At 43.5% G+C, this 15,882-nt stretch overlaps 1 protein-coding gene across 3 annotated transcripts in view; it reads left to right on the forward strand.

Moving 5' to 3' along the window:
- DNAJC12 (DnaJ heat shock protein family (Hsp40) member C12) overlaps positions 1 to 15,882 on the forward strand; it is a 36,554-nt gene that overhangs the window by 9,528 nt on the left and 11,144 nt on the right. For all 3 annotated transcript variants that reach the window (XM_033941663.1, XM_033941661.1, XM_033941662.1), the window contains exons 3-4: positions 1,366 to 1,505; positions 9,362 to 9,575. In XM_033941663.1, the coding sequence (XP_033797554.1) occupies positions 9,365 to 9,575 (211 nt within the window). In that variant the 5' untranslated portion in view covers positions 1,366 to 1,505; positions 9,362 to 9,364. The remainder of the gene's footprint in view (positions 1 to 1,365; positions 1,506 to 9,361; positions 9,576 to 15,882) is intronic.

Here is a 15,882-nt window from a genome sequence, read left to right on the forward strand (position 1 = left end):
TGTGACATTGGAGGAATAAAGATCTTCACATTATCAGATAAGTTGGAGGACACTTTTTTAGTGCACATCATTCTGATCTGGACAATTCCATTTTTTTTTTTTTTTTTTACATACTCAGTTGCACACATAAATCAGTAAATCAGTACTTCGAAAGTCCATAAAAGTATCTGAATCAACTATAAGTCCATAGTTGCAAAGAAAACAAAACAAATTAAACTAAAAAGTCAAAGTCTAGTTTTATGCATTTTACTCCACCATTTTAGGCCGAAGACCCCCTTGGCAATAGCAAATCAGGCAATCAGTCCTTTTGCGGTGACAAATGAAGAAAAGTCCTGGTGCGTTGTGTCAATCCATGTTAGGCCGCAGTATTCAGCTAAGGATAGTCCTTCCCGAAATCAGGTAGCCATTAAGTCTCTTTCTTTGTAGCTCAGTTTTCTCTATGTAAAGGGAAGTCCTCAACAAATGTTAAAAAGATGATTCTACCAAAGAGCAAAAGTGCAAGCGGCAAAATTAATGCATCATGGACATCTTCATCATATGTGAACATGTGCCTCACAGTTGTATAGCAAATTCTAGTCTAAAATACTATCATCTTGGTCAGTATGAACAATTAAATTCACATATGAAGCCAAAATCACTTAGCTTGACGTCATATCTTTGGTTAATGCTCCAATACAAAACTCTTAAATACATTGTCAGTGATCACATTTGTATAGTTTAGCCAATTATGGCATTTACAAGTTCATATGGGCTTTGATAGCATCCCAATAAGGTTCATTGTTAATTTGTATACATAAATTCTCATTTCCTTACAAATCTTGCATTTCATAACATTCTCATCTCCTTCAGGCTGACTCACAAGTTCTCTTCTATAAACACATCTAATATTGGACTAGTGTCTTGCTATCAATCACATCTCCCACTAATACATTTCTTCTCTCTGTCCTTAACCTCACTTGTTTCAGGACACACTCCTAGCATTTTATTCATATTTATTTAAAGATAATAACCTCTGCATATAGATAGTAAAGGCAGAAAAAGAACGTTTTTTTTTAATTTTATTTAAACAATATTTTTTTCTCTACTGAGCAAGCTTTGAATTCTATGAGCCATCCCATTTTTTTCTTTGATCTCAGGTGAGGATTTTTTCTTTAACTGTAGGTGAGGCTTTTCATCTGCAGTGGTGTAGCTTGGCTCTTAGCTGTTCATGTGGGGCCTAATGAAGCTCAAAGTTAAAGCAAAAATGGCTTGAATTGTTATTCAGTGGGTATTTTGCAACATTTGTTTTTACTTACATGTCTGCTTCAAACCTATGATATAAAACCTATGATATAAAATAATGAATGTGTGCTGTCTGCTTTCTAGTGGAAAATTTCCAGAGGCTCCAGCATGCTAAAGAGATCCTTACCAACAAGGACAGCCGAGCTCGCTATGACCACTGGTGGAGGAGCAGAATCCAGGTTCCATTCAAGCAGTGGGAGGCTCTGAACGACTCTGTTAAAACAGTCAGTTCTCATTTCACATTAGAGCTAATGTTTTGTCTGTTGTTGATTTGCATTGTTTTTCAAACTCTTTGTGTGTGCGTTCAACGCAGTTGAGTAGAGAATGACACTGAGAGAAATTTGTCCCCATCCCCGAGGGATCTATCTCCATCTCTGTCCTGTCCCTGTGAGTTCTGTCCTTGCCCCATCCTCATCTGAACAAGCCTTGAACACTTTAATCATAAGCATCAGTCCTGCCCATGCTTCACCTACACTCTGCCTATGTAAGATTTATTTATTTATTTTGTATTTATTTTAAAAATTTCTATGCCGTTTTTAACCAAAATGGTTTACAAAACTGTTATATAAATAAAACCTTAAAACAACTTCTAGATCAAGACAGATGCACGTAGAAGAATTCAATTCTTTCTAGAAATCAGAAAACAAGGAGAATCAGTTACTTAAAGGAAGGCATTTATAAATAATTGTGTTTTCAGTAACTTTCTACATGCCCCATTTCTGGACTTGCCCTACAAGAGAATTCCACAGTTTTACTCCTGCACAAGAAAAGAACATAAGAATAGCCCTACTGGGTCAGACCAATGGTCCATCAAGCCTAGTAGTTCGTTCTCACGGTGGCCAATCCAGGTCACTAGTACCTGGCCAAAACCCAAGGTGTAGCAATATTCCATACTACCAATACAGGGCAAGCGGTGGCTTCCCCCATGTCTTTCTGAATAACAGACTATGGACATTTCCTCCAGGAACTTGTCCAAATCTTTCTTAAAACCAGCTATGCTATCCACTCTTACCACATCCTTGGTTTCCACATATTTTGGATTGACATTTGTCTTCAGCAGCGCAGAATTTTCAGAGCGCAAAGATCTTCCTGGTTGGTAACTAGACATGTTATTCTTACAGAATTCGGGAATCATACCATATAAGAATTGATGACAAATCATAATTGCTTTATATTGAATTCTAAAAGCAACTGGCAACAAGTGCAGCTTTGGAAGATAAGGTGTTAATATGCTCATATCTCAATGTTCTCTATCCCTATCCTGTCACAAAGGGGTTATGAAGTGGAGCTGTAGGACCCCTAAGTTTTTGATTTTAAAAGAAATGGTATTCCCTTTTAGAAAGAGGGAAGTAAACTACAACTCCATGGAAACCTGTGCTGAAACTTCTGGAGCCCAGGAAAGGGAAGGCTAATTAGGATGTTTCCAATCAGTGGTGTGCGGTCAGGGCCTTCAGGGGATTCGCCCCACCCCTTAAAGGTCCTGAGGGCACTGCTCTGAATTTTACTGGTTGAGTAGGCAAGAGGCAGCTGCTGCTCAGCCAACCAAATTCATATCAGTACTATCAGGGCCTTCAGGGGGGTTTGGCGAATCCCCAGCCCAAGAGCTTTGATTTTTGTTTGCTTTTTGTTTGATGCAGTTTCCAGGGTAAGGAGGGTATTAGACTGGAAGGCTATTACACTGGAATTCCTAGTAATTGCTTAGAAGGAGCTAGTCTTGCTTTTTTAAAATATTGTTTAAGGAAAACTAGAAAGGGGAAACCCTTCTAATTTGTATAACAGGTCTGCAGTCTGTGAGAGAGACTAGTAACTACTTTGTATAAGCAAGGATTTCTATCATGGTGTTTCTTGGTCCTCCTTTGTCAGAAGGAGGCTTAGAAGCTACTGAACAATAAAGGTATTATCCTGTCTACAGAAGGAGCAATGCTAAACTTGTTGGAGCAGTGGTTTGACCAAGAGTGAGACTTCATCTTGACTGTTCAAGCTACTGGGAATGTAGACTACTGAAGATGAAGGGACTCTGGGGCAAATCCTATAAATGGGCATCCTGATTGTAGATAGTGGTAGCTGTTCTACCGCTGTTTAGACATTTTGTAAACACCCCCCCCCCACTAGAGGCAGGGTGCCTACACTGTAGGTGTTTGTTGTGGTTGAGGGAGATGCATTGGGACACTTAAGCTTGCCCAAGGTTGGGTGAGGGCATGGTTTTTCTTGGAAGTGGCCTTGGGCGAACTTAAGCAGCCCTAGTCAGCTCCCTAGGGCCACAACAGATGCCTGAAATGTAGGCCAGCAAAATGTCCTACTGGCATTGCTTTACAGAGAAACAAATAAAGACAAAGACAAAAAAACTTAGGTGGGACGTTATCAACGTGGGCTACTGTTAAGTCGATTTATTTTACCACAAGTTGGGTTATTTTAGCACAGGGTCTCATTAACTGCTGTAACAAGGGTGGGAGGTGCCCGGGGAGGTGATACCCTCCCTTACCATCTTCTCCAACCCCCCCCTGCCATGTGTGCCCCCTTTCAATTCCCCCATACCTATTTAGCTTCCCTGGCGTGAGCAGCATCTCCAACTTGCTGCCCACGCCAGTGGTGGATCTTCCTCTCATGTCACTTCCTAGTCACAGGACCCGGGAGTAACATCAGAGGGGAGCACTGAGGCTGGAGCGAGCAGCAGGTTGGAGCTGTTGATCGCACCAGTGAAGTGCTAGATGTACAGTTGTGGGGGGGGGGGGGAAAGAAGTGAAAGAGCACGCGTGGTGGGGGAGGAGCAGGCAGGAGCGGGAGGGTGGAGAGGAGAAATGCCGGCACCACCACCACCAAGACAGCACCCGGGGCGGTCTGACCCCCTCACCCCCTCCTTTTTATGCCACTGTTCTCATTGCATAAAATAGGACCCTGTGATTAAATAACCTTACTTAAGGTATAATAACCCATCTTAACAGTAGCCCATGTAGATGCTCCTCTCATAGTCAAAACATTGGGAGGTGGAGAGGGCGTTAAAACAGAAGGCCAGCAGAGGACATGAGGTCTCTTCAGGATCAGTACAGGGAAGCATAAGTAAGCTAAAGAGGTTGATCCGATATTCAAAAGAATTTAACCAGGAAAGAAAGACTCCTGTCAGGTTAAATTGTGGTCAGCTGATTGATCTTTGATATTTGTCGGCACTTAATTGGCTAGTTCCACCGAATAATGGCACTCTCCGCCCTGGCGTTAAAATCTGGGCAATGCCAGGGCAGTACAGGGACAGTCAGTGTGGAGCCAGTGCCTGAATACCTAACCCGGGAAATAGGATTGCTTTTAGTGTGGTCCAGTTAGGTATATGGGCACAGACACTGAATATTGGTTTATACTCCTATAAACCAATCCTATAAATACTCCAATACTCCTATAAACTGTTCCAGATCTATCGAAGAAGTTGATATTCAGTGTTGGTGCTGGACATGACTTGGTCTATGTATTAGCTGGTAGTGATCAGCATTAAAAAAAAAAAAAGCTCATTGCTGCCAGATGAATATTGGCTTGGTTGTGTGAAAGAACAATTAGGGTCATGTGCTAAAAACAGCCTCATATAGCTGTGTTATTCCTTCTTGAGGAAGAGGATGAGATGGGAAGGGATTAGAAGACAAGTGAAGCCTCTCCCAGGTGCCGAGGACAGAGAGGGAGATGGTAAACTCCTATAAAGTTTGAATTTAAACTGAGGAAAACTTGTTCTTTTAAGAATAAGTAGAGATCGTATCGAGACATACTAAAATTTATGAGATTTTTGTAGATTTTAATACCCTTATTTGCACTGCTCTGTTAGTCTACTCTGGCCTTTGTTGTGTTTCTAGAGGTGCTGATATGGTCTAGCATTAAATGTAATAAAAAATCCCATCATTTTGCTACATTATTTTCAGCAGTTTATAGTTCCTGTAGAATCTTTCATAGGAAGTAACCAAAGAGGTTCCTAGTTAAATCTGGATAGAGTGAACAGTGAATCCATGCAGGTCCCTTCTATCGATTTCAGTGCATGTATTGCTTCTTTTGCTCATTTGTCCTTTATTTTTATTAGAGGTTTTTTTCCTTGCTGTGTCTTCAGGCAAAATCATTTGAATATTAAGACCCAGTGCATTTTTGGTGAAGATTAGTTTCTGCCATTTTGCTCTGCTTTTGTTGCTGTTCAGTAGAAGTAATGACTCATCTTTTGAGTAGGCAGATGTGTGTGTCAGCAATGCTGTGACCACTGAGCATCACCTTATGTGTTCTGAAAACTTGCTTTGTGACATCAAAGAAAGACAAACATGGTTTTCATTTAAACAATTTTATTGAATTTTATATCATAACAAAACAAAACCAAAACACTATGGGGCTTATAATCGAAAGAGAAAAACGTTCAAAAACCGGCCTAAGTCAGCACTAGACGAACATTTCCCAAATACTAATAGCGGGTTTTGGACGTATTTCTAAACGACCTAGGCCTTCATAGTGCCGCTGAACGACCAAAACTAAAAGGGGGGTTTCAGGAGGAGTGTCGAGGGTGGGAGTTGAGGGGGACATGGGCCAGCTTAGACTTAGTCATACAGCATGTGTAACTGAAAGTTATATAGCCCACGATTGATGGAACATGGTCTAAGTCACAAAAACCCACCTAAAGTCACCAGATAAGCACTGAAAACACATAACACAAACCCCCACACACTACCCCAGTGATCACCGACCCCCCCACCCCATAAAAATATTAATCATACCTTTAAAATTCAGTCTCCAGACTATCATCACCTGACTACCTGGCATAGGAAAGCCTGGCATAGGAAAGCTTAAGTCATCTTGGGGGTGGGTTAGGGACCCAAAGAGAGGAGGACCCATGCCCATAAGCCCTTGTAATCACTGCATTGATATTGAAACATGTGCACTGCCCTATACAGCCCCACAACCCTTTTTTACGGTTATATAAGTTTATATAAGTGGCTCCTGCAGCCATAAAGGCTATTGGGGTGGTAAATAAGTGGGTCTAGGGGATTCTGGAGGTGGTTTGGGAGGCTCACCATGACCTATAAGGGAGCTGTAGTGAGATGAAGACATTGCACCCTTTTTGTGAAGTTCACAGCAGTGCCCTGTAAGGTACCCCACTATTTAGGTGGCATGTCTGGGTGTTAAGCCCATCACTTTGCAGACCCCACCCATGTTCAATAGGGCTTGTTCTAGGCGTTTTTGACTTGGATGAAAAGTTGGACTTGGATGAAAAGTTGGACTTGGATGAAAAGTTGACTTGGATGAAAATGTGGTATAAAGATGGACAATTTAGCGGCTTGGACGATCAGAACGCAGGACATATAATTAGACGATTTATGAAACAAAAAAAATTTTGGACATATTTTTCAAAAATGTATCCTAGGCTGTTTTTTACTTTGGACGACTTACAGCTTAGACGCAAATGGACTTGGACATCCCTTTCGATTATGCCCCTCCACGTAATCAAAACTTAAACACATCTAAAAACCCACCCAAGTCAGCACTTGGTCGTTCTAAAAGATAGGTCGTCCAAGTGCCAATAATCGAAACAGCTTTTTGGATGTATCCAGGGATATTTTAGACCTGTGAATCCCGCTGTGCGCCCAGAGCTGAAAGGGGCATTTCTGGAGGAGTGGTTAGGTGGGATGTGAGAACTGGTTTGGGAAGGAGAGCAGAGTCTGGAAGTCCGAGGGAAAGGATTGGACTTGGAGCTTGGTGGGATGAGGAGAAAAGAAAGAAAAAGGATGTGGGGAAAAAACAGGAACTCAGATTGGATGGACACTGGGGACTTAGAGACAGAGTTGGGGAAAAGAACAAAGAACCAGTGGTGTACCTGGCAGAGTGGGAATTCAGATGGCGCACCCTCCTGCATGTTGCTGTTAGCTCTGCTGGTCCCTTGCTCCGGAACAGGAAGTTGACATCATAGGGGGGTGGAGCTAGTGAAACCGACAGCTGTGTGCAAGCGAACCACAGACCTGCAGCTGTTGCAGCACTCCCGAGTATCCTGCACCTGGGGCAGACCGCCCTCTCCCACTCCGCTCTTGGTATGCCATTGCAATTGGTATGGGGGAGGAGCTTGGAGGTTGAGTGGATTTGGAGGAAAATATAAACCTGATAATTGGATAGAATGAGTAGGAGATTGGTGTAGGAGAAGACAGGTAAAAGGTGGAGAAGAATTGAGATGTGGCATGAAAGACTGGAAAGAGTGTGAGAGAGGAAAGGGCTAGATCTCTGAAGTGGGTAAGAGGGTAGAAATGGGGCAAAGGAGATGGTGAAAGAAAGATAATGAGAAGCTAGATGGGAATAAGAGACAAGAAGGCTGATCACTAGCAGCAATAGAACAAGACTACTGCTAGGGGTCATTGTTCTTTTGGAATCCAGAGCCAGAGAGGTTGATATCTGAGGGGGATTACTCTGACCCCTTCCCACTACAAACCAGGAGTCACTTCTGGGTAAGTTCTGGGAGTGGCAGGGGATCCCATGGGAGAGGACATTTGGGGAGTTGGGAAATGGAGTGGGGTGGGGATCAGGGAGGATTAAAAATGAATGATCTGTGGGAGATTGTAGAATTAAATCCTAGAGTTCGGTGGGCAGAACTTGGGTAAGGGGGGATTGAGGAAGCAGAGTGGGTTGATTAAAAAGGGGTGCATATAGAGTTGATCAGATTTTTTTGTGGGAGGGGTTTAGTGGATAGGAGTCGGGGGATCTGGAGGAGATCAGCAACCCAGCAGGGAGATCAAGTTGGCGACCTGAAAGTTATGCAGGTGCTGACTGACATTCAGTGCTGGCATCCACATAGCTAGGCAGTCAAATAGGACAACCTTTTATGTAGTCCTATATGTATGTACTGGCACTGAATATGACCCATGCCACATACGTTCTGGCTTCACCTCGACACTACCCCCAGATTGCCCATGCACTGACCCATTTTCATTAAGTGCCGCTGAATATCAATGGTTGGTCCATCTAGTGTGGCATTAAACCCTAGTGTGGTTTAATGCCAGTTTTGGCATTTCTATTTTTTGTATGCTTCACTATAAAGACAAATGTCCTAGCTCCATTTTGGGGAAATATGCAATGTAACAGAACTGGGATGATGGGTTTATATTGAGATTCTGACCCTTCTCCTCTGTCTCAAGACTTAACTCCCATATAGAAGATTTCATTGAATAATGTTATTGAACAATTATTATGTTTATTTTACTGGATAGATAATACTGTCTAAGGCCTTTGGGACTTTTTCTAATAGTATCCTTTCTAGCTAATTTAAAGGTATGGGAGGAGAAGGTTATGATGTGCAGAAATATTACTTTGGCTTGCCTCCTCTGTGCCTCTGCCCAAATAGTTTTGTCTACTGATATTACTGGAGGAAGTTCAGGACAAGAAAAAAGTAGAGTCAGCTTAATTCTCAATTCTCAGGGTATGTCTGAGGAAGGCACCTTTTCTTGGATAATAGTTTTCTAAGAAGTGTGTAATGACTTTGGAGAATAAATATAAGTTAAATGTTAATCGATGTGTGTGAGTAATCTTGTTGAGTGCCATGGGAGGCGACAGTAAGAATTCTCTTCCACTAGAGCCGTGTATCGCAAACTGTGTGCTGCAGCACTCTAGTGTGCCTCCTGAGATTTCAGGTGTGCTGCGACACACTGGGGAGGAGAGGCGCTGGCTGAATGCCTACAGGACGTACCTCTCGTGGTGAGAGGCACATCCTGTAGGCATTCAGCCAGCGCCTCTCCTTATCTCCAGTCCTCTTCCCTGCTGGCACCCCCGTCATCTGAAGGGCCTTTCTGCTTGCGTTGATGTCGATGTGATGACATCACTCATGCATGTGATATCATCACAGTGACATTGCTCACTTCTTGGTGCCTTGAACCGTGGCCACTAAGTTTAGTGTGCCGCGGCTCAAGAAAGTTTGCGGGACACTACACTAGAGCATAGATTCTGTACATTACAGAGGGATTGACTTTACATTCTGGGTTGATGGGCAAAAGGCCTAACCAGGACCCTTAATACAAGTGGGCATATGTCTTATTATTGAAGAAAATCTAGTCTAGGACAAATCTTAGTTTTCTGTTTTCTTCTAATTCAGTCCATGCACTGGGCCATTAAGACTAAGAAAGAGCCAATGCTGGAAGCACCTGATGTAAACTGTGCTGACATTGTAAACAGCGAGGATCGAGCCCAACAGGAAGAAAACAAAGCAGAACTTTCAGCTGGGAGGAACGTGCAGGAGGAAACCAAGATTCTTGAGGAAAACATGAACGAGGAAGAGCTAATGTCACCAAAGTATTCAGGCTCCCCAAGTAAGTGCAGTAATGACAACTATTTCCAAGTTCATATACAGTATTATAAACATAAGCAAATTCTACAGATTCTTACTAAGTCACACTGAGATTCAGGAAGCTGATTTTATAATCTATGGCCATGTTTTGACACTGTTTATCTATGTGCTTTGCAACAAATTGTACCGTGAACGTTACGATTGTTTACATTTTTGTGGATCCGATTCATCTTTTCCCCATAGACAGAGAATTGGCCTTACTACTCACCAGCATATTCAGGCCATTAGGTCCTATCCAGAGAAATCTGTATTACAAACCTTAGCTCGTGTGTTGGTTCCAAATCAATTAGGTTATTGCAATTCACTATATAATGGGCAAAAACCTTCCACCATCAAGCGTTTTACAAAATATTCAGAAGTGGCACTTAAGCTCATTTTCCATTCATGGAAGTTTGACCACATTCGGTGTGTGCAACTTCTTCAAAATACAACTGTAAAATTCATCAAAAGAGCTAAGAAATGAGATCGTGTTAACGCTGTTATTAAAAAAACAAGCATTGGCTACCCATTTCCCACAGGATTACTTTCAAGACTTTAACACTTGTTCATAAAATTTATTCCTCAGGTATACTACTCTTTCCCTTTTGCCTACTGATACCTTGCTCTTCACCCAGACCATTATGAACTTCCCAAAGCCACATAGGGTACCCGTCTTTTGTTACACGTATTCCTCCCTCATACTCTCATCCTTTCAACTGGAAATATCTCTTCAGGTAGTCAAGAAGGTCTTAAAATATTCCTCTTCTTGGATGCTTTTGGTGAATAATCTAATCTTAATGTAACGGTCCCACACTTATTCATGAGAGCAGAGGTATAAGAACATAAGAATAGCCTTATTGGATCAGACTAATGGTCCATCTAGCCCAGTATTGTCTTCATTGAGGCCAATCCAAGTTACAAGTACCTGGCAAAAAACCAAATAGTAGCAGCATTCCATGCCACCGATCCAGGGCAAGCAGTGGCTTCTCCCCAGCAGTTTATGGACTTTTCCTCCATGAACTTGTCCAAATCTTTTTTTTTTCTTGGGGGGGGGGGGCAGGGAAAGAGTGGGAGTTACATGAATTTCCTTTCAGCTGTCCACCATCCCCATGGTGGCATTGAGTCCTACCCTTGCTAGTAGGGATGCCCAAGCCCCACCAGTTGGAGGTCCACTATCTGAGACCCCCTTCCCTTCCATGCTGCCTGAGCAGCAAAGAAGTCAGTGGCATGTTTTAGACACTGCCACTGGTGCTCTCTTATGTTCTTGGGCAGTTGATCTCTTTGGCTGGTAGGGCTTGGGCATCCCCACTAGCCATTCCACAGGTGTCACAATTTTGGAAGAGCCTGAGCCCAAGGTGAGGGGATCCAGGCCCACGAGACCCCCTCATGGCTATGCCATTGCATGAGAACTCATATTGGCTGGGCTATCCTCTTTCTCTTTTCTGATTTTGAATTTGTAATTTCCCATTTCTTCTGTGTCTTTGTATAATGATCAAGTATTACTACTACTACTACTATTGATTATTTCTATAGCAGATAAACTGTAAACTATAAACCACGTCACTCTATTAAGAGAGGATCACTGACTACTGATCACAAGCAGAGCAAATGCTAAGATTTTAAAATTAACCTATAAAATGTTCAGTATGGTCCTCCTATCTATTTATCTTATTTGTTGATGCCATATGTTCTGGGAAGGACCTTTTTCTCTCAGGAATACAACTGTCTGATGCTTCCACCTCTAGCCAATTCATGGTTAGAGAATACTTCCCATTCTGTTTTTCATGATCTGGCTCCACTATTGTAGAATCCATTCCCCAGAAGCCTATCTTTTCCCACTAGGTTCAAAATGGGCTGGAGATCTACATTTTCCCCCAGGTGTTTGCTGACAAACTACAGGGGCTGTCGATGGGTGTTGATGTTAGGAATTGAATTATATATTTGCTTCTCTTACTATAACTAGTTCTGGTAAGAGAAGCTTTTGGCTTTCTTCTGACTGTGTTTTTGTTTCTAATGTCTATTGCATTTGAGGATGTTTGTTTATTGAAAGCTTTTTTTTTTTTTTTTAACCTTTATTTATGACTTGAAACAATGCTCTACAATAGGCTACAAACACTGCTCAAATGCAGCTGCATTTAACGTCTGAGAGGATGGCCCAAATGCAGCTGCAGCATCAACAACCAAGGGAAGCAGAATACATATCGCTACTAGTGACTGGGGAGTCATTTCAGAGTGGTTTACATGAACTTCTGTAATGGAGTTACAATTAGAGAGTTGCGCGGGGACAGAAATCCCACCCGTCCCCACCCGTCCCCGCCAAAGTCCCACCCGTCCCCACCCATCCCCGTGAGGAATCCCACCCGTCCCCACCCGTCCCCGTGAGGAATCCCTCCGTCCCCACCCGTCCCCGCGAGGAATCCCCTCCGTCCCCACCCGTCCCCGCGAGGAATCCCCTCCGTCCCCGCCCGTCCATATAAACTTCAGAAATAGTTATTTCATTTAATTATGCTACTGAATTAAAGGCTCTGGTAGAAACCATTTACAAATAAGCAAAAAGACTTTATTAATTTGAAAATATTAATTGGGAAGAATACATACTTTGCAAATGGGTTTCTACCAGAGCCTCTAATGTTTATAAATTTTTATCAACACAACTAATATACTACTTTATCCTGAAGCAAAATAAAAAAAAAGAAATATAATTATTTTCCTACCTTTTGTTGCCTGGTTTCTGCTTTCCTCATGTTCTCATTCAATTCCTTCCATCCACTGTCTCTCTTCCTTCTGCATCTTCCATTTGCTCTGTTACTGTGCCTCTCCCTTTCTTCCCCCTTCCAAATTGGTCTGGCACCCATCTTCTTCTCTCCGCTCCCCCCATAGTCTGGCATCTGTCTTCTTCCCTGCCAGCGAGTTCTCCCTACTCTCTCTTCCCCATTTCCTTTCAGCGTCCTTCTCCCCCCATCTTCCCCATGTCCTGTCAGCGTCCTTCTCCCCCCTCTGTCTTCCACATGTGCTTTCAGTGTCCTTCTCCCCCCTCTGCTTCCCCATGTCCTTTCAGCGTCCTTCTCCCTCTCTGTCTTCCCCATGGCCTTTCAGCGTCCTTCTCCACCCCCCCCGTCTTCCCCATGTCCTTTCAGCGTCCTTCTCCACCCCTTTGTCTTCCCCATGTGCTTTCAGCATCCTTCTCCCCCCTCTGTCTTCCACAAGTGCTTTCAGAGTCCTTTCCCCCCCCGCCCTTCCCATGGCCTTTCAGCGTCCTTCTCCACCCCTTTATCTTCCCCATGTGCTTTCAGCGTCCTTCTCCCTCCTCTGTCTTCAAGTGCTTTCAGCGTCCTTCTCCCCCCCTCCTTCTCTACCGCCCCGGGTGCAGCACAGCCGGCCAGGTCCCCTTACTTTTGTGGCACTTCCCCAACCGACTGACAACAGCCCCGGTCCGACAAACCTCCCTGCCCTTAACTGCGAATCTAAATTACCTTATTACAGCTGCTGTAAGAAGATAATTTAGATTCGCGGCTACAGGGCAGGGAGGATTGTCGGACCGGGGCTGTTGTCGGTCGGTCGGGGAAGTGCCACAAAAGTAAGGGGACCTGGCCGGCTGTGCTGCAACCGGGGCGGGGTGTGGCGGGGCAGACCGCCCCGTCCCTTGGTAGCCACTCGAACCGCGAGGCTACTCTCCTCCTTACCTGCACTGCCTGCAGCACAGAGCCAAACGGAAGTCTTCCTGACTCAGTCGCGCGGCTCTTCTCTCTACCTTCTCTGCTTGCAGCACAGAGCCGAACGGAAGTCTTCCCGACGTCAGCGCTGACGTCGGAGGGAGGGAGGGCTTTAAGCTTTAAGCCCTCCCTCCCCTCCGACGTCAGCGCTGACGTCGGGAAGACTTCCGTTCGGCTCTGTGCTGCAAGCAGAGAAGGTAGAGAGAAGAGCCGCGCGACTGAGTACATCCAGCCCCGCAGGAACCCCGCGACCCTCGGAGGCGTCCCCACGGGATCCCCGTGACCCTAGGGGGCGTCCCCACGGGATCCCCGCGACCCTAGGGGCGTCCCCACGGGATCCCCGTGACCCAAAGGGGGAACCCGCGGGATGCCCGCGGGTCCCGCGGGATTCCCGTCATCCCCGTTCCCGTGCAGCTCTCTAGTTACAATACAGATTTGAAGGGGCATAATCAAAACAAACGTGTAAGTTGAATTTGGTTGTATGATGCTAGACGCTTAAAATAGTGAGTAAATGCCCCTTCTCAAAAAATACGTCTAGAATATTTTTTTTCTGAAAAATCATCTATCTGGATGTCCAGGCTATTGTTCGTCCAGACCACCAGTACAGCTATCTTTATACCACATTCTCCACCAAAATTTTGTCGAAGTCCCAAACGCCCAGAACAAGACCATTTGGACATGAGAGGGGCCAGCATTGTGATGGACTGGCCCCTCAGACATGGCAGCAGAGCAGTGTGGCACCTTACAGGGCACTGTTGTGAACTTCACAAAAAGGGTGCCACATAATCATCTCACTAGAACTCCCTTATAGGTTATGCTGAGACCCCCAGAACACCCCCAAAACCCACTATACCTACCTGTCTACAACCCCAATAGCTCTTTTTTTTAAAATTTTTTATTAAGGATTTGAAAATTATATCCAAGAACATACTTGTTTAAGAAATACAGAAATAATTGTACAAACAGGAAATTGAACAAAAAATTACATAATCTATAAATCTTTCTTAGACCACAATCAAAGCAAGAATCAAGCAATCCAAGTGAAATTAAAGAGGAGGTTCTTCTATCTTAGAAAATAATTATTAAGGCATGGCTTAAGTTATCCCACAATTCAAATTAAACTGTTCAATAACACTAAACATTCCCAGTAACCAATTTCTTCATATCAATAAATGCCCTTAGTTGTTCTGGGGTAAAGAACATATTTTTATCCCTAAATATTTTATCATGCATTTACAAGGATAGGAGAGCAGAAATGAGGCACTCAAGGAAACCACTTCAGGTCTCATGACAAAGAATAATCTCCTTCCTTCTTGAGTTTGTCTGGCAATGTTTGGAAATATCCAGACTTTTTTTTAATCACAAAATGGTACCTGAGAATTTCTAAAGATCATTTTAAAGATAGCATTAACGTCCTGTTCAAACACAAAGGACACCAATAAAGTTGCTCTTTCAGTATTCTCAGTGATAGTAGATTCCAATAAGTTCGTAACATTTAAAGGAGCATTAACTGGACTTAATTGTAAATTAGCTGGATCCGATCCCATTTCTTTTTTCTTTGGCAAATAGTAAATACGGTTTACTGGTGGAATATTGTCAGAGGAAAAACTCAGAATTTCAGTCAGGTATTTTTTTCAATAAGTCAATGGGTGTCATCACCAGAGATTTAGGAAAATTGAGAATTCTTATATTCAATTTGCGATTAAAATTTTCTATTTGCTCAATCTTCCTAAGAGCAAGTCTTTCGTTTACCATCCCGGACGTTAAATCTTCAAGTTTCTCAGTCTTGTAACATAGTAACATAGTAACATAGTAGATGACGGCAGATAAAGACCCGAATGGTCCATCCAGTCTGCCCAACCTGATTCAATTTAAATTTTTTTTTTTTTTTTTTCTTCTTAGCTATTTCTGGGCGAGAATCCAAAGCTTTACCCGGTACTGTGCTTGAGTTCCAACTGCCAAAATCTCTGTTAAGACTTACTCCAGCCCATCTACACCCTCCCAGCCATTGAAGCCCTCCCCAGCCCATCCTCCACCAAACGGCCATATACAGACACAGACCGTGCAAGTCTGCCCAGTAACTGGCCTAGTTCAATATTTAATATTATTTTCTGATTCTAAATCTTCTGTGTTCATCCCACGCTTCTTTGAACTCAGTCACAGTTTTACTCTCAAATTCTACTTTAGTCCCATCCAATTTCTTTCCCAGAATATCAACTGTATTTACTAAAGCTGCAACTTCATTTGAAGTCCTTGATACTGAGATGTTCAGTGTCTGGAGAGCTTCCCAAATGCTCTCCAGGGTGATTGCCGCCAGTTTCACTAGCTGGGGAGTAGCCTGCACTACTCCTCCCAGCTCTCCATGCTCTTCTCCAAATCTCGCGGCAGTTGCCCCTTGGATTGGAGTTTCCCCAGATGAGCACTCCTCACTGGGAACCACCAACTGTGCCACGGCAGGTGCCGGAGGTGGAGGAGAAACGTCAAAGTCCAGCTCCTCGACGGCTCCTCCCACCGAAGAGACAGCAGACTGCACTCTGGGCACTTGTAGAGACGAAGTGAAGACAAAACTTCACATGG

The sequence above is a fragment of the Geotrypetes seraphini genome, chromosome 4 (genome assembly GCF_902459505.1).
Source record: "Geotrypetes seraphini chromosome 4, aGeoSer1.1, whole genome shotgun sequence".
NCBI lineage: Eukaryota > Metazoa > Chordata > Amphibia > Gymnophiona > Dermophiidae > Geotrypetes > Geotrypetes seraphini.